At 38.5% G+C, this 27,506-nt stretch overlaps 1 protein-coding gene across 2 annotated transcripts; it reads left to right on the forward strand.

The window, feature by feature from the left end:
- nfascb (neurofascin homolog (chicken) b) lies at positions 1 to 26,526 on the forward strand. 2 transcript variants are annotated; one of them, XM_088331198.1, is made up of 26 exons: positions 7,972 to 8,074; positions 8,168 to 8,273; positions 8,375 to 8,565; positions 8,820 to 8,942; positions 9,179 to 9,397; positions 9,572 to 9,683; positions 10,636 to 10,823; positions 10,891 to 11,022; positions 11,096 to 11,239; positions 12,896 to 13,007; positions 13,078 to 13,241; positions 16,331 to 16,478; positions 16,568 to 16,692; positions 16,771 to 16,872; positions 17,996 to 18,193; positions 18,421 to 18,491; positions 18,571 to 18,793; positions 18,934 to 19,049; positions 19,301 to 19,511; positions 21,797 to 21,919; positions 21,987 to 22,160; positions 22,237 to 22,368; positions 22,457 to 22,526; positions 23,946 to 23,957; positions 24,033 to 24,068; positions 24,258 to 26,526. In XM_088331198.1, exons 1-26 carry the CDS (start codon positions 7,999 to 8,001, stop codon positions 24,487 to 24,489), a joined length of 3,540 nt encoding a protein of 1,179 aa, XP_088187324.1. In that variant the 5' UTR covers positions 7,972 to 7,998; the 3' UTR covers positions 24,490 to 26,526. The 2 variants fall into 2 exon arrangements, with proteins under 2 accessions (XP_088187323.1, XP_088187324.1); XM_088331197.1 differs by lacking the exons at positions 23,946 to 23,957; positions 24,033 to 24,068; positions 24,258 to 26,526 and adding an exon at positions 1 to 261 and having other exon boundaries at positions 7,953 to 8,074; positions 22,457 to 23,246.
- The last annotated feature ends 980 nt before the right edge of the window (positions 26,527 to 27,506 follow it).

A 27,506-nucleotide genomic window follows, 5' to 3' on the forward strand; every position in this document is an offset into this window, starting at 1 on the left:
CACATTGATAGCCTTGGTTTAACATTCATTCATGTCACCTGCATTTTATAACATTCTGGCACCACGGTGACACTGACGTTATGTATTGTTTTTTTTCTACATTCCACAATGGATTTGTTGTCTCACGCCTAATATGCCGATCACTGGGCCAGCCCTACCTATCATTTACCTGGATGAGATGCTACTGACACTGAAGATGCCAAGAAACGGAAACTATTTTTATCACAGCAACAAATGAGAAGCTGGACAGCACATTACAAGGTAGGACAATCGTTTTGTCTCTGGATACAATACTTTTATTGATAATGATATGACTATTTAATTGCATCTGACATAATTTTGGCATCATTGGAGTCTATTGTGCTTTAGAACGCTATTTAACGTCATAATCAACGTCATAAGTGGTATTTACCTGGATTTATTTCAAAACGTGAAAAAAGAAAACTGTCCCAAGTTACTTATTAACAGATCCCTCCATGTGTTCCTTAAATTAATTTTTCTTTATGAAAAAATGTGTTTTTTTTGCTTTTAGGGTACTACAAATATTTCACAATAATATGTAACCACTACTGATGCCACATTATATACTGTACAGTTATGTACACTGCAATTTTAGTAGTATAAATATAGTACTGGTCAATGATATCATCAGTAAACCATTTTATTATCGCAAATGATCAAAGAGTGGCGCGTTATATGCTTAAAACACTTCTATTCTACAGCTTATGAGTGTGTTATTTGATGTTGCATTATCCATCGCAGCCTGGTCATCCTGAAGGGGGATTACTTTATGTGCGGTCCCTTCTCAAGGTTTCTTCATTTACCTCATGTTGAGGTTTTGAGTTTTTCCTTGCCCTCATGTAGGTTTTAGATCAGGGGATGGTGTAATAATAGTCTGTGGTTTGCAATAATCTGTGCAGTCCTTTGAGACTCCTCGCGATTAAGTGCTAAAAAAATAAACATGACTTGACTTGATTCAATGTACAGTGGAATCTTAGTATATAAGTATAGAACTAGTCAATAGTATCAACAGCAAATCCATTTTCTTTCGCAAATGATCTCAAACTTTCCAACCGCGGAATGAGAGTTTAAGGCCTTGGTTGTTGTTGTTTGCGTGTGGGGTTTTCATTTTGGCACAGCACAAAAAAATCAATTCATAATTAATATACGATTGGCACGCAATCATCCGTAAAATACAATAATACAAAACATAATCATAAACCCAAAGGGAGTGGGCAGAAGAAGAAGCTTTAAAATACTTCCTGCTATTACTATTTATTACTACTATTTTGCAGACAAGATACAAGTAAATTGAGTTTCAAACCCCTAATCCATTGAATTCTCTTACCAAATGAAAAAAAACACCTTACTTGATTGGCACAATATTTCTCACAGTACAAGTATTATTTTTTCACATTTTCTTTTTACTCATTTCCATAATAAAATAAGAAAATGACTCCTTCTTATAAATCCATCTGCAATTTTGCAACTTTCTTTCTACAAGGATAAGAAAAACTTAAAACAAGCATTGTTATCTGTCGATGGCAATTTTGTTAATTTTGAGTACAAATATTGTATACACAACGAAAACTGAGGAAAATTAGTACAAAATAATCATTTTTGTGGTAAAATGTTCTCATTCCGCAAAATAATAATAATAACTTTGCTCATATTAGTTTTTTCCATATATTATGATTTTTAAAAAATATATTTTATTTTATCAAAACATGAATATATGGTTATATTAAACCAAGGGCGCAGGTTTGCTCTTGGCATTGTTGGGGACAAAGTACATTTTTTTAAAGTGATTACATCATTTTTGTAGGGCCAATACAATGATGATGTTTCATATTGGTGGGGACACGCCCCTTTTGTCCTTGCCAAAACTACACTCTTGTTTTAAACAGTTTTCCTACATTGCTTGAAAACGTATTTAAATATATGATAAATAAAAAGTGCTGTGCGGAATTTGGATTTGACGCCATCTCGTGGCTTATGTCATAATTGCAGCCTCTGTCACGCTCCTCATGTGGTGTGTGCAAGTATGTGAATGTCTTGGACACGCTCGAATGAACACTACACTATTTTTTAATCTTTTTGGGGTTTGCCTTGGGGTTTGGACTCTATTTTTTGTTACTTTCACCATTGTTAACTTTAAACTTTGGTAGACTCTCAAAATAATGTGTTGCGCATCCCGAACAATGTTGCATTGTGCTCTTACCCATTTAATGTGACTTCTGTGTTGAAATTAAGAGTGCAGCGTCAATTTGTGATGCTGACGCTTTAAAGGGGCGGAGCTTGCGCTCCGATTGACTTTAACAAAAGAGACGGGAGAGAAGCAAACAAAATAAGGAGCTGATTTCACTCTTCGTCTCAAAATTACGTTGTAACGGTAATATTTATTCTAGACATGCTTACAGCATTGAAAAACGTTAGTTCATGTCATGTTAGTCCTCCTACAGCAAGAATTGAGAACCTAGGGCTCGGGAACCATATATGGCTCTTTCCAGCAGTGCACATGGCTCGGAGACAAAATGAAACGCATGCAAATTATCGCTGTCTTTTAGGCTAAGAGTAGGGTTTGAAGCGTGCATAGCAAAAGCAACGCTGATACACAATATTCGGTCCAGTGTATGAAAGGCACCGTCTTCACAACAACATGCCCCATTTTGGCTTTCCGTTGCTAAGGAATCCTTAAAAAAACACAGAACAACAAAAGGAAAGGAAAAACGCCAGCCAAGCACACAGAGCTAATTGATTGAGTTCGTGGTAGGAGTGGGCAGATTTGATTGGGTGAGCGATAGGGGTGGCCGGATCCCTACATAGGACGCTCCCCACTATCACACGTGACGACTGAAGGGAATCACATCTATAAACTTTTCGGAGCTCCACAACAAAAAATTGAAACAAATAGGGAAATTTTAAAAATACTATTTTTTGGGGCAATCAAGATCTTTTATTTCGATGACACAATGAAAGGATTTTGCATGTTCTCCCCATGCTTATGTGCTTGCACTCCAGTTTCCCCGCACATTACAAAAAAATACATGTCAGGTTAATTGGCTGGCCCAAATTGTCCGTAGGTGTGACTCAGCGAGTGAGTTGTCTGTTTTTGTGTGCCCTGCGACTGGATGGCAACCAGTTTAGGGTGTTCCCTGCCCAGTGCTTGAAGATAGCTGGGTAGTTCTCCTGCGACCCTACTCAGGATAAGTGGTGCAGATAATGAATAGACGTATGATGGAAGTGCTGAATCTCAAAACAAAGGGAACTATGTGGAGCTTCTTTCTCTCATTGTTGAGAGAAACACAGATTTACGTTACCAACTATCGACTAAAAAGGTATTTAGTGGGACGTTGGGTTAAGTTTATTACGACGTGATCACTGCTATTGCTGAAGTGATGGGGATTAGATTGGGATTAGTTTAGGTTTAAATGGGAAGTTAATAAAGCACCAGTCGTCTCTGTTGTGATGGAGGAGACCGTAAATGCGAGTAACATAGCGCATTTTGCACTGGATGGATGTCACATCACGGAATCAGGTGTCAAAGAATGCTTAGTAAGATTTGAAAATGTTACTAGTGGGAAGCAAGTCGACAACATTGCAGCTCTTCATATCCGATTTTTGTGGAAAATGAATGTCTTGATAAAGTTGTGGCACTGTATTATGATGATGCAGCTGGTTGCTCTCTGCCCAGTCTGGAGGACATTGCCTGCTCTCGATACCTCAGCAGAGCAAAAAACATCATCGAGGACTTTTCTCACCGTGGCCACCGCGTTCCGGCAGACGCTACAGGTCACAAAAAAAAAAACAGACTCAGAAACAGTGTCTTCCTCAAAGCCAACACACACTGCACAAAAAACTGAAACTCTTGCAAACACACTACTTCATACAGATGTAAAATTGTATTCATGCCTATGCTTACTTTGCACAATGTTGCCTATTTTGATCTACCGCATATTGCACTTATACGATCCCAAAACTGTATGTAAACACCCAATGTAAATATCTTCTGCCTCTACATGCCCACACTTTCTTGTGTAAATATTGTGCAAATTATCTTTTATTATTTCTGTTTTCTTTATTCTCTCAGTACAATGTGAAACTGGAGTGCCACGTCCAATTCCGTTGTCACAATATGTTCAACCCATTTTGTAACAATCATAATAAAGGTATATTCTATTCTATTTTATTCTAATCTATTCACGTCTTTTGGCTTAAATGTGGTGCAGGCTAAAGTTAAGGATAGTGCATCGTTGGCTTTATAAGGTTTGTTTTTTGCTTCAACTATTTAGTGACTTTTTATACTCAACATATTGAAAGTCAACAACACAGATTCCCTGAAAAAATGTCTGATTGAGTTGGTTCGTTCATGAATGACGCATCACTAAATACAGAAAATATTCTAATTTTTACTTTAAAAAAAAAAAATCTAAAGAATAAAATATAGTAAAACAAAGAAAGATGTGTAAAATGAGAAAAAAAACTCTAAATCTGTTACAGGATTTTGTTTTTTTTGCTTTATAAATTTACTGCTGAGTCTGTCACAAGCATGCCAAAGTACGCTTGTTTGGAAAGGAGATCACAACAGCATCATCTGTTGGGCAATGTTCGTCAAAACCCAGTCTCCATGTAATGACCTCATGTGCTCCAAAGGACAATCCCCTTGCTTGACAGTGTCAAGTGTAACCGATACGAGCACCGCCCCCTCCCCTTCTTCTCCTGCAATCTTGGACCGTGTGTTTCTATTGACACGTCTGCATCTTGTCGTCACCGGGTCGATTCCCTCATTGTGCAGCGCAGTACTTGGCACTGATCTGCGCCCGCTGCTCTTCCCTACATAATCTAACCCTGTACTTTCCAACTTGTCTTACTTGAAGAACCACCATCCCACCCTAATTATAAGCTGAAATCCACGGTTCCACTTCTCAAACGTATAACATGAAAAGCAGTTCAAATGAGAGATAGTAGAATTTATTCACATTTTTTAAACAAAATGACCAGCAAAACCAAAACAACTTCAAAATACTATTCCCTTCAATGCTCCAAATTGTTAATAAAACTCCAAATTGTTTTAAATGCAAAGGAGAAAATGAAACAAAAAAGTGCAAAATTCTTCTTGGGCTTGGAAGCTGTTCTGCTGTCTACCAAAAAGTGAGCTTTACTAGTGCAGCTGTGATCCATTATCCCCGATCGCATATTGCTGAGAGCGCAAACTTGAGTCATGCGTGGCGGCTCTTTTTTTCGTTCTTTCCACTGAAAACGATCCATTATATCTGATTATTGCTGCAAGCAGGGGCTGGCAGAGCTCATTTTTAAATGTGGGGGGTATACTTGTTGAATTTTCAGATCTCGCAGGAGGTTCTGGTCCCTTTTAACCAGGATAAACAGATAACGGAATGTGGGTGTCGTCATGCTCAACATTTCTAAACAAACTTTATTGGTCGTTTTCCATCCATCTATCCATTATCTGCACCGCTTATCCTCAGTAGGGTCGCGGGGGTGCTGGAGCCCATCTCAGCTGTCTCCAGGCACTAGGCAGGGGACCCCCTGAAGTGGTTGCCAGCCAGTTGCAGGGCTGGTCTTTTTTCTTCGGTGTAAAATAGTGGGTGTCAACTCACATTTGCAGGGCATTGTCACAATCTACTTTTAAGGGTTTTATTTGACCCTCAGTTATTTTGTTTTCTTTGCATTTGCAAAGGCCAGCGACCCACTGAGAACAGACCCAACTTTGCGTCCCAACCCACCAGTTGAGAAACAGTGATCTAACCCACGGTCACAGATGATATGTTTGGTCTTCCTTGAAATTATTAGTCAAACACATATGCCGGGGTGACAGCATAAAACGTGATTCCTCTCTGCAATTGTTTTCTTTAAAAGCAATACCCATGTATGCAAAGTAATGTTTGGATATACTCTCCCTTTGAGAATAGTTTTCCTTTTGAGGAGGAAATAGCAACCAATGTACAGTAAGTAATGAGCCAGTTGCCTGGGCGTCATGGGACTGGAGGATTGCTACGTGCAAATTGTATGCGAGAGAAACAAATATTGCTTTCATACTACGCTCCGCAGTTATTCAGAGAACAATAAAGCCCACAGTTTGATGTCATCATGAGCAGCAGGAATGCAATCTCCCCCATTATGTGCTATCGTCTGCTTTCTTATGCATTTTAAGAATCACAATTTCGAAAATTACGGGCGTCATTAGCTTTAACGATATTAAAGAAGCAAACTCTTTGCTCAACTCCGGTCATTTTAAATGTCTTGTCAATGGAGGATTCATGACAAAAATGCTTCCTGAAATTTCTCTTTGCAAGCAACACTAGATTGAGTTTGAGGGAAATTGTATTTGTGAGGGAAGACCAACAAAAAGCAGGGAGTGAGGTGTAGGTGGCTGTATGGCACTCATTCATTATTCATGAGCTGGGTAGACACCATGCGAGTGGCAGTGACGGACACGACCTCCATCAGCGAGGTTTAACGCTGCTGATCTACATTACAGCGCGGAAAATAAATTCATTTGTGGAATGTTTACTTATGACAAATTGGATAGGGAGGAGAGTCGCATGAGAAAGGTACGTTCAAAATATCTAAAAAGCAGATTTTCTTAAAGGGACAGTGTGTAATATTTAGTGACACTTAGTGGTAGAAAAAAACATGAATATTAAGCAAAAATACTTGGACCATCATACCAATGTTAATTTGTATTTTTAACAAATGATACGTTGAGAAATTTGTATTTATTTTACATAGTGGAATCTCTACCTAGAAGTGACCGCCATGGGTGTGAATTTCCCTGCGGGGATGAATAAAGTATCTATCTATCTATCTATGTTTGTCTGGCATCTCGCTGCTATGCTCAGTGACAATGGTTTTCATTTGCATTAGACAATACAGTGCCATCACGTGGTAAATATCACACACTAAGGCTTTGAAGGATTTTCCAAAAGCTTTTACTTTGACTTCATCTAAATTCATCACGATACTAAAACATCTTTAAAATCGAAGTTGTATTCATTGAAAAGGGTAGTCCGATCTTACTGAATGTTTTCGAAGCAATAGAGAAGAATGCCAGTGATAAGTTAGAGGTTGTCAACAGGTGCATTCTATATTTTGCAGAATTCTAATATGTATTAGCAATTACTTTAGTGAATTGTAAATGTTTCAGTCTTATCCGTCCCTAAAAGCAATCTACTGTGCTGTATTAAAAATATTTACCTGAAACACCCTGTTTGTAAAAATATTTGCGAATGGCAAACTCAATATAGTACCGTACTTACCATAGGCATTTGCACTGCATATTAAATATACACTTTGAAAGGGACAGTGTGATTCATTTGACCACTAGATGTCACTGTATTGTGTTGTGCAATCTAAAACAAGTGCTGAAAACCACAAGGAAGAATACAAACTATGGAGACTTAAAGTGACCAAACTGGACCATGCTCCTTTTCATTCATTAGTCCAGCCTTTTGCAAGTTTTCTTTGTTTTTTTTGTGTACACTTAGCAGCTAGATGGTGGCCAATTATGTCAGCTCACTTTAGGTGAAGATCATGTTAGGTCAAATTAGGTCAAACTTTTTTGACCAACAAGCCATTTAAAAAAATGCATGATTATATAAGACTTCATTTATTATGCTTATTATTCAAACCAATTTTGTGGCATTAAATAGTACACAATATCCCTTTGGATACTGTTTATTTGGGCCGCTCTGTTTCTCAAAATCTAAGGAAATTGAAAATATAGTTAGGTATTTATATTGAAAATTAAGAAAATTAGCTGCTGAAGGGCAAATTCAATTTTGTGAGAATGTTTTCCTGAAAGATGGTGTAGAGCAGTATAAAATCAAATGTTTCATATTCAAACATTGATGTGTGGTCTTTAGCATTCGCTGTAAGAAAATAGTAACACCCTAAAATAACTTATGTACTCAATCTGAAATATTTCATTTAAGAAAACAATGACATTGTGACGAGTGGAGGACCCCATGCACAGTCACGATGGGCAAACTGATCAAACCAGCACTGCTGATGCTTTTATGGCAAAGTGTGTGGCCTTTGGACGTTCCTCTGGAAAGTGAGTCATTCAATTATTTTTCTGCTTGGAGTTTGTCATACGTATTTGACCCTTCTGGCTTCATGCCCACACTCATTCTTTGCCTGCCTGCAGTCCGACAACCCCCAACTATTATAAAGCAGTCTATGAAGGAGCATATTGTTGACCCCAAAGACACCATGGTCATTGAGTGTGAGGCCAAGGGCAACCCTCATCCGATGTGAGCAGCAGACTCTCAACCCACCTCACAGTTTGGATTCAAACTCCCTTTAAAAGACATTTTTCTCCCCCCCTAACCTCATCTCACTGTGTTTATTCAAGTTTCTCATGGCGGCGGAATGGCAAGTATTTCAATGTGGCGCGTGATCCGCAGACATCGATGCGCAGACGCTCAGGGACGCTAGACATCAACGCCTGGAACAATCCAGAACAGTATGAAGCGGAATATCAGTGCGTTGCCTCCAATCAATTTGGCTCTGCGTACACAAATAAGATCAGGCTGCATTTGTACAGTAGGTGGAAAAACACATGGTTCTGATTCAAATAGATGGATGGACAAGAGGATAGATGGATGGATGGATGGTAGATGCATGGACAGAAGGACGAACAGATGGACGAATGGATGTGTGAAATGGTGGATGGATGGAGGGATGCAAGGTTGGATAAATGGATCATTCAGAGACAGACAGACATACAGACAGACAGGCAGGCAGACCAACCAATCAAAAGATATTAAATTAAAGGGACATTTTTTGTTCTTGTACAGGAGCTCCTGTATGGCCACGGGACATTGTAGAACCCGTGGTCATTAGTGCCGGCTCGCCTTTGGTTCTGGCCTGTGACACTCCAGCAGGGCCACCCAAACCAGAAACCTATTGGATGTCCAGTTGTAAGTTGACTTTCGTACATTATAAAAATCAAGGTTAAAGATGGAGGCCATTTTTATATCACACATTTTAAACACAGTAGCTTAATGTGCGATAAAAAATGGTTTAAGGATTGCGTTTTAAACTTCCAACGGTCACATCAGTCCTATTTCCTCAAGATGTTTGTATATTCAAATCATTGTTGGTGAGACATATTACTTACTGTGAAACTTGCTTAAATGATCGTATTTTGTTTCAGGTTCGTATGCAAGACCCTTCAACTGGCCAATCCAAACGGCTTTTCCTACCATGCACGCCGTGCGGCAGGACCGCAGGGTTTCCATGGGGCTAAACGGGGATCTCTATTTCTCTAACGTGCAATTCAACGATTCCACCTCGGACTTCTGCTGTAGCGCCCGCTTCCCATATAAAAACGCCATCCAGCAAAAGATGCCGGTTGTCGTCAAGGTTTTAACTAGTACGCGTTCTTTTCTCCTCTCTACCATTCCCCCATTTGTTGATTTCGCCCCCAATTGGGATTTCAAAGTGACTTTTGTACCTTGCCTATTTATTAGAGTTGGGATCCCTGCAGACTGCTAACCCTGTAGTGCTGTCATAAGGCAGTCTTCAATTCATGCTGTTGCCCTTGCAGCCCGAGCCGTGGTGGAAGCTGCCCCCAAATGGTTGTCTCCGAAGGGTTCATCCAGTTCTGTTCTGGTTCTGCTAGGGGAGGAACTTCTGCTGGAGTGCATTGCTGCAGGAGTGTGAGTGTTTTACATGATATAGTCTTCATTATGACTCTTAACGATTTAGGTTTTCTTTGTCTTCAGAAGGTTTTACGTTGAAACAAAAACAGTCACAATTTAGTTTAATTTTCAAAAAAGATAACACAGTATTATTTCCCATTGTATTGCTGTGTTTGATGAGGTCGTTGGCTACCAGTGACGATCTTGTTTAGAGCATGTATTTTTTTCTGTTCAAAAATGGCAGACACAGCTTGAAATGATCCAAAAAACATAAGCAACAAGCTTAGACATGGCACTCGAGGAAAACATGTACAGTAATAAAGACTTTAATAAGAAAAATAAGATGAAAAGCTGTCAGTATAAACGGGCTGAAATATTTACAAAGGTGAAAAGATATGTTAAGTATGCGTTTACCTGGTTTTTGGTAAAAACACCAGGTACTTTTCATTTATGAAATTCCTCCAAAACATTTACAGTATACTTCAGATAAACAATATATAAAACAAAACGGAAAATTGCCCAATTTGTATCTCGAGTGCAGCGATGCACAACTTGCGTCCCTTAAACCACTTCCTTGGTTGCATGACGAACCAGTACCCCAAATTGCTGATTTCGTGAGTAAACAACAAAAATACAGTTTCATTGTTTGAAAAACCTAGAAAAACACTGCATTTTTTAACTTTCAGTTAATTCCTCTAAAATGTGTTCATGTAGTTAATGACAACAACAAAAAATTGAACCAATACACAAAAAATATCCCTAAAAGTGCTCATTACTAAAATCCAGATGGGTTTATTTATTACCAGAGAAGTTACATTTGTTGATTTATATATAACACCCACCTCCCACCCCACACCATTTCGCTACTACTCGCCTTAAAATTACTTCAATAATAAAGTTATGCGTATTGACAAAAATACATTTAAAAGATTGCATGTTTGACATTTCAAGATATTTTTACTTGGACTAGCCCCACCCCACGTATTACCTGGACGAAGAATAGTGAGAACTTGAAGGCGACTTCACGCGTGAAGATCAGAAACTTCAACAAGATGCTCGAAATCCCCAAAGCGACTTTTGAAGATGCGGGCGAGTACGTCTGCACAGCCACCAACAAGATCGGCTACATCCAACACACTCTGACCGTCACAGTCAAAGGTGAGATGCCAATTATTCGGGCATTCACAGTTTCGTTCCGGAAACAGACAGAATTTTTTTTTGACAGCGGCTCCGTTTTGGTTGGAAAAGCCCCAACATTTGGTTCTGGCCCCTGAGGAAAGCGGGCGACTATTGTGCCGCTCCGACGGCGTTCCCCGTCCCACGGTCAGCTGGTTTATCAATGGAGAACCAATTGAGAGTATGTTTTTGGGATGAATGTGTTTGCGAGGCAAAAGACTCTAAAAATGTGTTGTTTTTTTGTTTTTTTCAAGGTGCCACTTTGCAGCCCAACAGACAGGTGTCAGGAGATACTCTGACCCTCAGCAGTGTGACGGCTATCAACACAGCTGTCTACCAGTGCAACGCCTCCAACCCATATGGCTACTTACTGGCCAACGCTTTTGTCAATGTACTACGTGAGTAGTCGCCGTGTTTTGGGTGCAAAACCTGAATAGGACAAAAACATCTGGGAAAATGTACCTCCTTTTATAATGTGCTAAACTGGTGTATCATGTTAGGCAATTGCTAACTTGTATTGTTTGAAGATAGCATTTGACTTAACATTGAAAAAATCTAGTTCTTTCAACAGGTAGATGGGCTAATTTTAAGTACAGTCTCTCATCTACAGTCGAGATTAATTCATTCCTGGATTGTTTTCTGATATCTGGAACACATTTTCCCCATAAGAAATAACTGAAAACCGATTAATCCGTTCCTGGCCGCCCTGAATTATACAAGCTAATCATATAAAGCTATAAAACGTATCTTCATGATCACAAAAAAAACCCACATATGAATAGTAATTTAAACAGCAACATGATGTTAAGGAAATAAAATGGGGGATTATTATGAGCACTTACCATGGAGGAATTTGGTGGTTGCTAATGGAGGTGTATGCATGGGGGTGAAAGATTGAAGAGAGATATGTAGGGAGCAGGGAAAAGCACAATAACAAAAACAAAACACAAAAGTCCAAGATCAGTATGCCGGGAAACACATGTGCTAACTGGGACGAGCAGTGATCAGTTTTGAGCACTTGACTCTCTAGCAATTGCGTTTGGAAATTCTTGTATCTTTTTTCTTTTGAATATTGGCCAAGTATTTTCCTTAAAACACATCTCGAATTTGAATTTATTGTAATTAGAGTAGCTGGTATGAAATCGGCCAACAGTCTATTTTTTCCAGTTTTCCTGAAGATTTGATTAGCATTTCCAGTAAAATAAGATAATATTTTGCAAAAAATGTCCACTAGGACTTATACTTCCTATCACGACCAGTACGAACAGTGGACTCAAATGCGTAATTTAACACAATGCTTTATTTAGGGATCGGGGAAGTCAGGGCGAGCGGAAAAAACAACAGCGAACCAGTGCTCGCTGGGCAGGAAGAGTAAGAAGCCCTCGCGAACGAAGTGTGGTCGCAGATCGGAAGCAAGTCGGGCAGCCGGGACGGGGGAACGGAGCGTGGTCAGAGATCGGAAGCAAGTCGGGTAACAGGAGACGATCGGGAAGCCAGGGACAAACGAGCAGGATACAGGACGGGACGGGACAGATGGGAGCCAGAGTCTAAAATGCTTTATTTGCATGTGCGAAGGTTCGCTGACTGACTGACAAGGAGTACATGTGAATGACGTGTTTAAATAGGAGAACTAATTAGGGAATGAGTGGCAGCTGGGGTTAAAGGCTCTTTGATGATAGGTTGGTTGGTTGGTTGGAACCTTTAACCACTCGGGTCACAGGGCTACCATTTCCTGTGGTGTGCCTTGGGCAACTACTGCCTGGTGGCACCCATCCTTCTCCAGGCTAATATATGTTTTCACCTGATCTCGAACCGGGGACCTCACGTGTGCTAACCACTGCACTATGGATAGATACAACAATTTGATAATGTCAACTTAGACTACTGTACATTATAGCCTGTCTTGACAATATTAAATACAGTAAACTGAGCAATATTTTGGTTTAAGAATTTTCATGTGCACTGTGCCTCGAGATTGCATATATGTCCCTTGACTCGAGGAAAACTGATCAAATCTTACATATGTTCCTAAATGTTCAATTGATGTTTACCAGATGCTACACCACGGATTCTTGGGGTGAGTAACGAACTGATCAAGGTAGTGGAGGGACGTCGAGCCCTTTTGGACTGTCGCTACTTTGGCTCTCCTGTGCCAGACCTGCGATGGTGAGCAGGTGCAGTTTCTCTTTAAAAATCCTGGAAAAATATAGCAGTTTTTAAATATTTGCCAATACAGGTCCAAGTACGGCCAGGGGACTCTGGAAGGAAATCGTTTCAAGACGCACAGTAATGGCACGCTGGAAATAAAGAGTACACAGGTCGAGGATCAAGGGACGTACGTTTGTGTGGTCAGCAACATCGCAGGTCGGGATGAGACGCAGGTCCGAATTGAGGTCAAAGGTAAGCAAGACGTTTGTTTATGCATACTATTGTACAAGAACAAAGGTAGAATATGTTTGGGAATGGTTTCCAAAGAAGTACTGTTGAACACAATTCAAAACTGTCCCAATAATATAACAGATGCAGTTCTCGTTCTAGTATACTCAGAAGCTGGGCTGTGTTGTTGGAAGTGTCCCTAAAAAGTTTACAATATAATATTCTCTCTATTAAGTGTTAACAATGCCTAACTGAGTTCAAAGAGCCTTTACATGTTTTTTTTTCCACCGCGCCTATCGCTTTTATCTTACTTTTACCCTCGTTGTTCCAGCCACGGAGTGCGTTACATTTGAGGGTAGGAGGCGAGGGGGGGAGTGATTTCATGCATGAGGTCGCTTTTTTTTTTATTGCAGGATAAATAAAAAGTGAAAGTAAGAAAAAGACTGATTCAAATGCAGTCCAAATGCCAACCCAAACCCCCAAAATGATGAAAAAGGAAGAGTTTTTTTCGAGCGCTTCTAAGAATTTCACATAAATGTACGCACAACAAAAGGTGCTTGACAGAGGCTGCAATGATGATTTCAGCAAAAGATGGCGTCAGTAAGTAGATAGACACCACCTTTAAAACAGGTGTGTCCAACACATGGCTCATGGGCTAATTGAACATTTTCTATGGCCCGCAATATAATGCTAAGAGAAGCACAAGAGAAACATAAGCTGCATCACACAATGACTTGCATTTTTGAATATGTCCCCTTGATGTCGCCAAAGCCAGGCGCTACTCGTGAAGCACTCACTAAAGCTGTAACCTATGACCATTATCAACCACCCCGCGACCTTACTGAGGCTAAGCGGAGGAGACAATGGATGGATTAATCAACTAGGGAACATTGAGGAAACCCAATTCCAATGTTGTTTTACCTAAAATAAAAGTCATGGAAGTGCTGTTTAAGATAATACAAAAAATATGAAATTCAAAGAAAGAGCACCCGGGTGCCTTTGCAGAAACTTTAAAGAAGCTTTAGCCCCTTTTTATAATCGATATGATATCTAATAGTGAACTTTTCATAGTCAGGTAAACATTTTTATTAACAAACGAAAAGCAGAACGGTTTTAAAACATTAAACCAGTCATTTAAAGAAAGTGGTTCTATGCCATTTTTGTCACTTTCTGTTCTGCAAAAGTTTGCCCAAGTTTAAAAAAACTTAAGTGGAAAGGAATTCCATTTTGGTTTTACCATTTTTTTTACAAATGCACAGTTGATAAACACTACAAAAACTTAAATCTTAGTGAAGAATATAAATATTGAGGAAAAAACACCCGCATTAATTGTTTTCTTATCAAATTGTACATCCATTAATCAAAATTAAATGTTGAGCCTCAAAAAAGGCACGCACTTTTTATGCCATTAATTTACCAGTGGTTTAAGATCAGGTAATTGAGTAATTGTAATCCTGTGCAGGCGTTTGAGACATTTTTGTGATTAAGGGCTATATGAATAAATGTGACTTGACTTGACCAGTCATATTCCAGTCAGGCCACTGTGAAAATGTTTTTTCTTTCATGTGACCTCCAAGCTAAAATGAGTTTACAACACCTACACTACACAATGCAAGGACATCCAGAGGTGAAACAACACACACAGTCCCTTCAAAACACTTTTTAAAATACAACAGGATGTCATTGGTACTTCTGCTGAAACATTGTTCTTTTTTTAATAAATATGAAAAACGATTATTAATAAATATTTATCAAAATATTTAAGTAAATATATTATATATTTGGTTGAAACTGAACAATCTTTTAATTCAATACACCTTGAAGTAAATTTTTTTCATTAATGTTTTTGGTTGCGACTCGTTTTTAGAGTGGGCTGGTAGTTTTTGAAGACAGACCAATTAAGAACCACTGTCTTATCGTAGCATTCTCCAAACATACAGCCCATGAGTCGGACCTGGCCCCTTTGAATGATTTAATATAGCCTGCCACAAATTTCTGACTGTCAATAAAAGAAGCGGGTCACTAGTTCATTTCAATCAAAATTTATGATTTTTAAAACAAATCCAAATCGAATGTTCTCTCTGGCCACTAGAGGGCAGTAAAAGACATACTCACGGCTTTAGTAGGCCAGGGCACAATGAAGTCTAATTCTATTGTCCATGCACTACTAAAACTTGATTATGTATTTCTTTTTTTATTCATTTGAAAACAGTACGACAATTAAGTCAGTTTTTTTCACAGCTCCTGCTTGAGTTTGTATAGCCTGGTGATTTGGTTCAGGTGTAAAACTGCAATCATTCAACCTAAAATGATCCAATTAACACATTCAGTGCCAAACATGAAAATCAACACATGTGTTATGCTTAGAAAAGATTCATTGTCATCCACAATGATTCTATATAAAATTGTGTGGGCTACTAAAGTAGACTAAATGATAAGTAAATTCAAGTCATGTTTATTTGTATAGCGCTTAATCACAAGGAGTCTCAAACGGCTGCACAGACCACAGATGATTGCAAACCACAGACTATTATTGCAACATCACCTGATCTACAACCTACATGGGGGCAAGGAAAAACTCAAAAACCTCAACATGAAGAAAATTAAGAAACCCCCTTCCAGGATGACCAGGCTGTAATGGATGTTGCAATAACAAATAACACACCGATATTGTTAACATGAAATATAGGTCATTCATATGCTATAAAATAGAAGTGTGTTTTGAGCCTTGATTTAAACAGTTCAACTGAGGTTGCAGATCGATCGACAGAGCATTCCACAACATTGGGGCCCGAATGGAGGACGCTCTCGGCCATACAGTAATACTGAAAAACTACGGTAACCCAAAGATTTCAAGTTTTCAACATTACAGTCTGTATCTGGCCATAGGGCCAAACTGAGTTTGAACATCCCTGCCTTATCGAAATAATCGAATGTGGTGAAATTGCTATAACTTGTAGGTGTGTAAGTATAAGATCAACATCTCTGTCGGTGTCAGTAAATAGGAAACAATACTTGTATTTGCTATGCCATCTTTCATCATAGTGAACATCAGGATCATCGTTCCCAACATATGACAATTATGTATTTCATAATTTTCCTTTTCTACTCAGAACCTACCTTGATTTTAAAAAGACCACAAGACATGAAAGTCATCCGTGGGAGTGACGTTCGTTTGGAGTGCGGGGTGCAATCCGACGTAACCACACCCGTTACAACCACCTGGTTTAAAGACAAAAAGACGCTAACACTTGGTTGGAGGTGGGTGTTTTGGTGTTTTCACATGGTAATTGCCATCATTGTAGCCTCACGTTTTTTCCTTTGTAACTTATTACAAATACAACATTCAGAATATCCCTGGACGAATCAAATCTAGTCATCAGCAATGTCAACCGAGGTGATGCTGGCGTTTACACGTGTGACATCAAGAACGAGCTTGAGGAAACATCAGCATCAGCGCGCCTAATGGTGATGGGTATGACGTGATTGGGGAAGGGGCATGACTTGGCCAACAAGTCATTTCTCTCAAATGTGCATGTGTGTTTGTGTATAGATTACCCCGAACCGCCGACTAAACTGGAGTTGTCCGATCCGTATGAACGGAGTGTGAGACTCTCTTGGTTGCCTGGAGACAGCAACTTTAGTCCCATTACTGGTAGGAACTGTGCCGCTAAATACATTGAGACACATCGGAGGAGTACAGGCGTTTTTTACATTTCAAGGAAAGAAATGTTTAGCCTTTGAATGCTCGTGGAAGGATGTGGCGTGGATCTCCAAGCTGCAAAACTAAATTTGATGCAACTTGAAAGGCATTCCAAACCCTGATTTCATTTTTCTCTGGTAATATCTTTGAAAGGAAAAACATTGGGCAATAAAACAATAAGTTTGAGTTGGCCCCAAGGGCTACACTCACAGGCCTTTTCAACAAAAAACTTCCAAATGACTTATGTACCAACTTGTGTACTACAAAACAAATAAAAAAATCAGTAACTAGTCTTGTTTTATTCTCTTTATTTGATCATCTTAAATGTTTTTTGTCTTTTTTTTACCAGTAGGTTATTTAAATCTTATTTTGGTAACATGAAACCAATAGTAATGGAAAATAACAAAATGAAGTAAATTAGTGAAAACATAATTTTTCAATCAGAAGGATTATTATTTTCCTCTTTTTATTACAATTTTCCAGCTGGTATTTTGCCTTGTCACTATTACTAAGAAGGCAAAATATGGAGCAATTGTTTACAAAACAATAGATTAGTTAAAAAGGAACAAGCTATATTTTTAAGAGAAAATTAATCTTCAATCTGTCATTTTAGTACTATGTTTCTGCATTTTTGCAAATGATTAGCCTCTTTTCAGAATTGGGTCTAATGTACAGTGATTAAAAGGAAAAAATGCTAAATATTTGACCTCATTTTGAAAAATGAACATAAGAAAGCAACTGCTTTTGTTTATACCAATGTAATGTTCGTATACACAAATATTGGTAAACATTCTAGATCTGAAATTTACTGTATATTATCGCCCAACATTACAAACAGCTGTCATAATGTGGCAGCTGCAGTATTTAACCGTATCTTTAAGTTGGAGAACACTGACAAAACAACACAAATATTAAGCACATGCAGCAGATGTACAGTGATGCTTATTCCCCAAAACTAATAAAAAAATATAGTCTTAAATAGCATAAACTTTGACGACAATTGCGATTGAACCCATCCGCTAAAATGACTATGCATTTTTGATTTTGACTTGTGTTTATTTGTCTTTATCTTCAGAATACTTGGTGCAATATGACGACGATGACTGGTTACCTGGAAAGTGGAAGAACTTGTCAACATACCCCGGAAGCCTCAACTCTGTTGTTCTGCATCTTATGCCTTTCACATACTATGTGTTTCGCGTCATTGCCATCAATGAAATCGGACCCAGCCGCCCGAGTCGTCTGTCGACGCGATTCCAGAGCAGCGGCGCCCGTGGGTTTGATGTTTTGGTGTTCAGGAATTAACACTCATATTTTGTTGTTTTTTTCCAATTTAATGAAGTTAATTAAGTTTCGTTTACATTGACATTTTTGAAACCCAAATGATTACTTCTCAGATCATTTACTGCCTTTGACTGTTATGGACATCATTTACATTAACTCAGTCATTGTGACTATAGACGGCAATGGCAATGACTAAGTATAATAATTGCTCCACAGCTCCTGATGTCATCCCAAGGAATGTAAAAGGAGTTGGAACATGGAGAAACAACATGGAGATCAGCTGGGAGGTAACACCCACTTATAAATACTGCACCAGAAACTCTATCATAAATCTCACTGCCCCTTATATCATCTCTTATGTTCCAGCCTCTGACTTACAGAGAGTGGAACGGACCACACCTCAAGTACCTTGTCTGGTGGCGAAGACGAGACTCCAGAGAGGAGTGGAAGAACGCCACTACCAAATGGCTGAAATATTACATTTACGACGCAGATACGTTTACGCCTTATGAGCTCAAGGTCCAGGCTGTCAACGACTTTGGTCTGGGACCAGAGTCTCCTATTGTCATAGGTTACTCCGGAGAAGACCGTGAGTCCCGCAATTCACTGTATTCATCAATTGATTGTTCATTTCTAGCAACAAATTAAAGAGAAAATCAACTGTGTTTTTTTTTTTTTTTAATTCAAAACAACTTGTACCAACACAATCAACTTTCTATTTCCTCAAAGGTCCTGTAAGCACACCCCAAAACCTGAAACTGTCGGATGTCCAAAGCACGCAGGTGACTTTGCATTGGGATCCAGTGCCGCAAAGTTCCATCATGGGGGAACTGAAAGAATACAAGGTGTGTTGCTGTTAGCATTTAGAAATATTAACAAAGCGCGTTATCAAAGAAAAGAACAACATGATACGATGTTGTACAAACGTTCTTTACACCAGGTATTTGTATTTGCTTTGGAATTTGAATCTCTGTATTTTTTTCTAAAATATTACAAAAACAAATGATTATTTTTTGTTCAAAGACTGACAAACTAATTTTTGGGTTATGACTAAAGTGGGGTTCAAGAATGAAAATTGTTCTTCTCGGCCTTGTAGGTGTACTACTGGAGGGACAGCAGTCAGCTGAGGTGGCTGAGAGTCAACAGAGCGTTGAAGTCCCAGGTTTTTACAGACACTGGACCAGAGCCCTCGGGGGTTCTCATGGACCTCAACCCTTATAGCAACTATAAGATGTACATTGTAGTGGCCAACAGTCGATTTGAGGGGCCTCCTAGCAATTATGTGCACTTTTCTACACCTGAAGGAGGTAAAGTTCCCCCCATGCACATTTGTTTGTGATTGTGGGTATCTGAGCCCCAAATGGGCCCTGTGTTTGATTGTTTATCTTTCTTTATAATTCAAAGATAAATATATATTATGGAGCAAATGCCAGAGTGACTAATTGGGAAGAAGGGGAGATTTCCCGAAAGGCCGTCTCATGTCAAGGTGGAGTTTGGGCTGGCTGGATGAGAAAAATAATGTTAACATGTATATGTCACTTGCACTATCTAACCTTACGCATGCATTCATTCAGCACAACCTCAACATCGTAGTGATGAGGTGAGTTTTATCATCTGGGGAAATTCTGTAGTGGTAAACTTGACACAGAACAGCGCAAATGATATGAGTCAGATACGATGGAGGGCAAGAAAGCTTCTAGATATTATCATTTTTTATGTAACATTATGCAGAAACTTACTTTTGGGGGACAAATGAAGCTAAAAAGGGCAACAATCGAAAAAGAAACAAAGTAATACAAAATAAAATAAAGGCAAACAGAGAGAAAAAGTAAGAAATCATATTGAATAAAGAATAAAGAAGTAAACGACTACACGAATCAAAAGAATACTCGAAAAAAGGAAGAAAAAGTAGGAAAGAAATAAGAAAAAGAAGAAAAATGCTAGAAAAAAAAGAAGAAAGAAACTTGGTGGAAAAAAAGAAACAGAAGAAAAAAATAAATGAAAATAACCCCCCTTACAGATGCCTACCATGTCATTGGGCTGACATACAAGTTTCTGTTCAGCATTTCCTGTACTCAGGTTGCATGTGAGCAGAGGTTCTCTGCTTTAAAATATGTGTAAAAACTAGGCTTAGAAGCTCACTGTCTCAGGAACCTTTGGAGACCTTCATGCTTATGTACACTGAAAAGGCTATAGACAATGAAATTGTCATCAACAAAGTTGCAGAGACCAGTTTTTTGCTTAGGAGGATTTTGATGTTTTAGGTTCTCTACTTAAAATGTGTGTAGTTAAGCTACTTCATAAGGGGTTAGTGTAATGCCTAACAATCTGTTGGTAAGGCAATTTTGATTTCAAATCTCTGATACTGCAATTAGGTAAATATGTTTTCATCTATATCAGAACCTTTATATAATTTTAATTTAAATAAAAAATACTACAGTATTTAAATGTACTTATCAACATATACATACATTTCTCCCCAATAAAAATGTATCATAAGAGCTGTTCCATACATCTGTTTCTCTGCACTATTGTACTTACAGCGTTATTGTTACAGTGTTATTGTTACTGTTTACCTGACTGCCCATTTTGCACATCTGGTTAGCTGCTCCTCTTGCACTATTTGCACTACTGTAAAATACTATACATAGCCATAATTACTTAGTATATTATTAGTACTCAATACTCCAACTCAATACAACATTTTATTTATATCTGTACATTCAAGGAAACTGTGCGGGTCAGATGTATCGACATTTCGTTCTGTATACACGTGTACTAGAATGACAATAAAGTAGATCTGAATCTGAATCTGAATTCATTTGAATTCCTCCCCCTTGGCTAAGTGGGATGGCTTTGGGTATAAAACTCCCAGGCTGAAGAGGGGTCGACTGTGGCCCAGGGTGGACTTCTGTATGATTTCCCTTTTCAATAACAACTGATTCTTTAGCAAGTTTGGCAGAAACGCGAATAACAATCTTTTTTATGTGATGGATCTAAGATTAACCAGGGAAACCTCTAAAACTTCAAACCTTCCGCCCTCGACCAGTTTCTGACACATGTGCAATAAATAGTCTTTAACGTCCTCTAGTGGTTCAGCAGACTAAACACATAAACCTCTCCCAGTCATCACATGGCGATGCATTTTAACAACAAAATACAACAATAAAGGCATTTTTTAATTTGAATAATTTTAACTTTACACCTAAATAGTGTTGAATTCTTTATTCTCTCAGCAGTGACTCCGAAATGATGTTTGGTGCAGGGGCACAGTTCTGGCATGGGCGGAGGGGATGTGTCCCCACCAATATCCAACAATCATTGTTTTGTTCCCACCAATATTATGTAATCGCTTAAAACATGTGCTATGTCCCCACCAATGACCAAGCCTATGCCCTTGTTTTTGTGCCATTTTGAAAGCCTTGTGCTCCCTAGTGATTTTGAGAAATCTCTCTTCTTTGACAATTAAACCTCATAACGCCTAAAATTGGACACATTATATCCTAAAGTTTAAGGTTTGATTGGACCATAAGTATGAGTTTTTTGTTGCTATGGTACCCCTCATTGAAAGTCATCATCTGTTCCTCTCCAGTTCCATCTGCTCCCACATCCTTCAGGATACAGCAGCGTCACTTGGACAGTATTTACATTGACTGGGACCTACCAGCAGAACCCAACGGAATTATCACCGGGTATTCCCTCAAGTATCAGACAGGTGATTATTAATTGAAATTGTGTCTATTTTCCACGTTCACCAAATCGAATTTCTTCCCACTCTATAGTCAACGCCACCAAAGGCGAGGACCAGTACATGGAGGAGTTCACCGCCAACGTTACTAGTTTCTCACTTCGACGATATGACCGTTACACGCGCTACCGATTCTCCGTGGCTGCCAGAACTCACTTGGGTTTGGGCGAATGGCATACGGAGGAGTCGCCGCACTACACCACTGAAAGTAACGTTCTGCTAGGCATTTGTGCAGTTGTCCATCTTCCAGGTTCAAGATGACGTGTAACTTTACCTGTCCGCAGTCTACGCTCAGGATCAGGTGGACCTCTCCACCAAAGGCTGGTTCATTGGCATCATGTGTGCCGTGGCCCTCATCGTGCTCATGCTGCTTATCGTGTGTTTCATCAAGAGGAGCCGAGGCGGGAAATATCCAGGTCTCACATTCACAACTTCTCAGGAAGTTTATTACAATGTCTGCCTATCTCTTGACATAACCCAATTCCCTGCTTTTTTGAATTTCAGTAAGGGAAAAGAAAGAGATTTCATTAGAACCCGTGGATGACATTGATCAAGAAGGCTCCTTTGATTATCGGTAAGAGTAATAGCAAACATTCATGAGGTAATTGTATTATCTGTTTTTCATTTTTTATAAATGTCAAACATCCATAATTGTTTTCTGACAAAATACAATGAACAACCCTATGGCAGAGGTGTCAAAGTAAAAGGGACTGAGGACCGAATTAAAAATAGTTACAATTCGAGGGCCGGCCTGATTGAATGTTGACAATTTCTTCTAAGAAGTTTATGTCTTCATTTAATCATAATTGATAATCATAATTGCCTCCGGGGTCAACAACAAGGTCTTGCTTTGTCTGTGCTTTCTCTTGGGTGCTTGTTTCTCGTTTAGGTTTATCAATTTTTAGAAAGGTTGAAAAATAATCAAATTTGACCTGTTAAAGCAGTAATAGGTTGATAATAATCAAAGGCAAACGGGTGGAAGAGCCAAATCAACAATTTAAGCTACAAGCCGAGGGCCGAACTGATGGGATGCTGAAAATGTTTAAAAGGATTCATTTAATCTGGTGTACCCAATTGAACTGGCTGGAAACCTTACATGATAAATAAATATTTTCTCATGGCTCTGTTAGTCATCTTCAATTTTCAACAGACAAAAAAGATGAATTTATTTTGTTTAAAAATCCCCATATCATGAAAACGAAATGAAAGATGCTGGTGTTAGTAGATCAGTAAACGAGCGCTAAGCAACGCCTACCGTAGTTGCTGTATCTATGTATCACACGTGGAGCAAATAGAGCGGCTGAAACAAAAGCGAGTGACTCTTTCTTTCTCCCTGTATAATTTTGTTCTTATTATGAAAACTTATCTCAAAAGTCAGTAAAAAGTGTCTCAATTATTATATACAGTGTTATATTCATGGATTCAAGGTGTCCAAAGATGCTAATAACCTTTAAAGCCGCCAACAAATACATCGGTACCCTTTCATTTCTATTACAGTGAAATAAATTTGCTTTAAAGAAAAAAATAATTGCAATTTTTCTATTAACCCACTTTAATTATTTTTAATAAGGTAATTCGATTGAAATACAACAAAGCGTCTAAATCTATTCACCAAAAACCACCTTTTTGTACAATGAGAAAGATTGTAAAGTAAAGAAAAATACAGTACAGCATTACTCAACAATTCCTGGTGTATAATGCAATAATACTGATTTTAGGGCCTGTACAAAAAAGGCCTGGATTTGGCCTTGACTTGAAAATAAGTAGCCTAGAGCAATTATCCACTCCTAAAATGTAATTTTCTTTCAGGTAATGCTTTTTTTTGGCAATCTGCAGGAACCCTCTGATGGTCTCTCAAAGTTTTAATTGAGCAACACATTTTGTTTGGAAAAAAATGATTGCCTTACTCTTAAACGTGAAATTACCCGCCTGTATTTTCTCTAATCATATCTTCCTTTCTTTCATTTTTCTCAACCATTTCATTTACCTCAAGCTCTTTTGAAAGGTAGGATTTCTTCATCAGTTTTTATGCCACAGGTTTAATGAATGATCCACTAACAACGTTTTTTCTTTACTGTAGGATAACTCGTGTCCCTACTCTGCCCTACCCGCGGTGGTATGTACTGCCTTTAGTACTCTATAAAAACAGATTAATGTCGGGAATGTCCGAGAAAAAAAGGGGGAACATTTGAATTTCTATTCATTTTGATTGGGGCGGATTATTTAGAACACAAGGGAAGGCAAGGATTGCAAACATTTAATCTTACATCTCAAGGGACAACTAGTTTATTTTCTCAACCTGTAGGGAGGAAGAAAGGAGAATTCAGAGTGGCCCACTCTCCAAGGAGGCTGTGGTAAAGCGGTCAGAAAGCGACGACAGCCTGGTGGACTACGGGGACGGAGGAGACCACCCGTTCAATGAGGACGGCTCCTTCATTGGCCAGTACAGGGCCCAAAGGAGAGACGTGAGGGACTTGGACTTTGGTGGCAGTTTGGAGATCCATTCTCCAATGAACGCCATCTACTCTCTGTCTTGAAATTTACAAGATTAGAAGAGCTGGGAAAACCATTCAACTTTTGTTACATTAAACATTAGGTGTATATTGTAAGAGTACACACTCCTTTTATCAAATGTGTCATGGAAAAATGCGAAACAAAAACCTTTTATTACATTCATTTATTTTCTATAAACATCAATAGTGAACTATCGAATATAAAACCTTTATTTCAAGACATTGTCCCTGACTAATGATTAATTTTCATCCATTAATCTGTTTGCAGCTCTCCCTGATGAAATAAGATGTAATATTGTAATTTGAACTTAACCTGATGAGACTCACAAGTGAGAAAAACGTCAACTTGGAAAGCTTGGTGCTTAAAGGTGCAGTGTGCTTTACTGTTATGTAAATAAATAAATGTTGCAATTGTTTTGGAATGGTAGTGTACTTAATGGTAATGTATTTAACTTCACCTTTCAACTTTATTGACATATTTGCTGGATGCACAACATACAGCACAGATGAATTGACTTCTCCGCGAGTAACGAATAAGATACAAATAACAACAAGGTCAAGAAATATGCGTATGAATATGAAAATATGTAAAGTTGTAAATAAAAACTGCAAAATATGAGCCGGAATCAAAATACAGGATTTTTCAGAAGCCAGAGAAGTGGTAGGAGGTATGGCAGAAAGAGAGCTCTGAGTCCTGACACCTGATGAAAGAAACTGTCATTGAGCCTGCTGGATTTGGCACTGAGACCCTGCAGTCTTTTCCCTGACGGCAGCAGGTTGAAGAGGCTTTTGAGATGGGTCGGTGGGCTCATATGCAATCCTGGTGTTTTTATGGATGAGGTGGGGGTTATAGATATATTTTCAAAGTATTTCCCTGACAGCAAAACTCTAGTTAAAAAATTGAGTAGAAATGTTGCCGAAAAGGAAAAAAATCATTTATTTTGAGAAATAAAACGTTTTTCCAATTAATGAATACATAACAAAATTAACAGAAATGATTATTTTGGTTGTAGTTTTTCCATGATTCAAGATATTTTAACTTTTTTACTAAAAAAATAAAACATGTAAGGGTAGAGTATGAAAGAATTGTCAAAATCTAGAGGATGTTGGATTGTTTTGGAGTATTTTTTTCCATTTTTGGTGTTTGAATCGAACAAAGTAAAATAGATTTTTTTTGCTCATTTTGGGGATAAGTATTTCCTTTTTTGTATCTAAATGTCTTCAATTAGGCAACATTTTAATTATATAATTTTCTGCCAGTTTTTTTTTTTGCACTGCAAATAATTATACTAATTTAAAAAAACGATTTTCTTATTTTAGGATTTGTTTTTGAATTATTGTTTTAAATAACATAATATACTTAAGTGAAATTATCTTCAAATTGCCATACCAGGGTACCTCATTTTAAATATTATTTTCTTATTTTAGTGGAAGGCCAAGGTTGAATTTACATAAAACAAAAACCTTTAAATGAGCAAAATTTTCAGTTCATCAGATAGAGAGATAGATGGATGGATGGATGAATAGATGGATGGATGGATGGATGAATAGATAGATAGATACTTTATTCATCCCCGTAAGGTAATTTACATACATTGCCAATGAATCCTTTTTATGTAAGCTCATTAGACAATATATGTTCACTGTTGAGACCCTTTATGATGAAAACCCACAGAAAAACTGTAAACACCCATACCCATAAACTCCAGCAAAGCACCTAGAGAAACTTGAATGGTTGAGAGGGAAAGATTGTCGGAGCTATGCACACATAGCGCAAACTCTCATTTATCGCTAAATATGTCCTTATCCATCTTGTTTGCAGTATTTCGTGACATTTTTACAAAAGAACTTTGCTCGCACTTTGTTTTGAAACCATTATTTTGGGGGGGAAATGACTGTCAAAATGAGCTTCCACACTCTTGACTTACTGCGGAAGGGAGACACATTTTATATCGTGTATTTATTTTTAAATGGGAGAGAGGGTCTGGCATTGTTAGGATTTTATAAATTGTATAAAATCATCAAACATCACACAGTGAAATAAAATTGTGCTGTATTAGCTTTTGTCGGGAGACATGTCTTGGCATTTTTTTTTATTATTTCATAAAATATATTGTTCTTATCTCTCTCCCCCCAAAACAAAAAAGAAAAAATTTTGCTTTTGTGACTCTTTGGGTAAAAAATGTTGCCACCCGTGCACTACAGAGAGAAAGCATTCTTAACAACACTGCCTAAGTCAAGTCAAGTCATGTTTATTTGTCTCATCTCATTAGCTACACCGCTTATCCTCAGTAGGGTCGCGGGGGTGCTGGAGCCCATCCCAGCAATAATCGGGCAGTGGGCAGGGGACACCCTGAACAGGTTGCCAGCCAATCACAAGGCACACGGGGAAAGACAACTCATTCGCTCATCAATCACACCTGGGGACAATTTGGACCGACCAATTCACCTTACATGCATGTTTTTGGAATGTGGGAGGAAACCGGAGTGCCCGGAGGAAAAACACGCAAGCACGGGGAGAACATACAAACTCCGCACAGGAAGTCTGGAGCTGGATTTGAACCCACACAGGAGGTTCCCAAGACATGCGCTAACCACTGCGCCGCCGTGCTGCCATGTTTATTTGTATAGCCCAATAATCACAAGGAGTCTCAAAGGGCTGGACAGACTACGGATTATTGCAAACTACATACTATTATCACACCGTCCCCTGATCTAAAACCTACACGAGGGCAGGGAAAAATTCAAAAACCTCACAATGAGGAAAATGAATTTAAAGTATCTAATGCATAAAATGAAGTTTTTCGATGTTAAAAACGGTAGATTCAGTACAGCCGCCAACAAATGCAAACATTAATCTCTATACGATTTTTTTTATACCACTGGAAAAAAAAAATCAAAAGAAATTCCAACTTGTCGTTCAATATTGATGCCTTGTGGCTGTTTCATATTAACAATTAACTCAACATTGATTTTTGCTGCCTGACGTGTTCGCTGCTTCGAACTCTTGAACCAAGTGCCTCTCCTACGAGACAACTTAC

This window comes from Urocampus carinirostris, chromosome 3, assembly GCF_059441175.1.
Source record: "Urocampus carinirostris isolate Australia breed hairy pipefish chromosome 3, RoL_Ucar_1.0, whole genome shotgun sequence".
NCBI lineage: Eukaryota > Metazoa > Chordata > Actinopteri > Syngnathiformes > Syngnathidae > Urocampus > Urocampus carinirostris.

Excerpts from the sequence above, each read along its gene's own strand:
- nfascb (XM_088331198.1), top strand. The coding sequence starts at position 7,999 with ATGGGCAAACTGATCAAACCAGCACTGCTGATGCTTTTATGGCAAAGT. Across the intron at positions 8,566-8,819 it reads GATCAGGCTGCATTTGTACA|GAGCTCCTGTATGGCCACGG; the intron begins GTAGGTGGAAAA and ends GTTCTTGTACAG. Across the intron at positions 24,069-24,257 it reads ACTCTGCCCTACCCGCGGTG|GGAGGAAGAAAGGAGAATTC; the intron begins GTATGTACTGCC and ends CTCAACCTGTAG.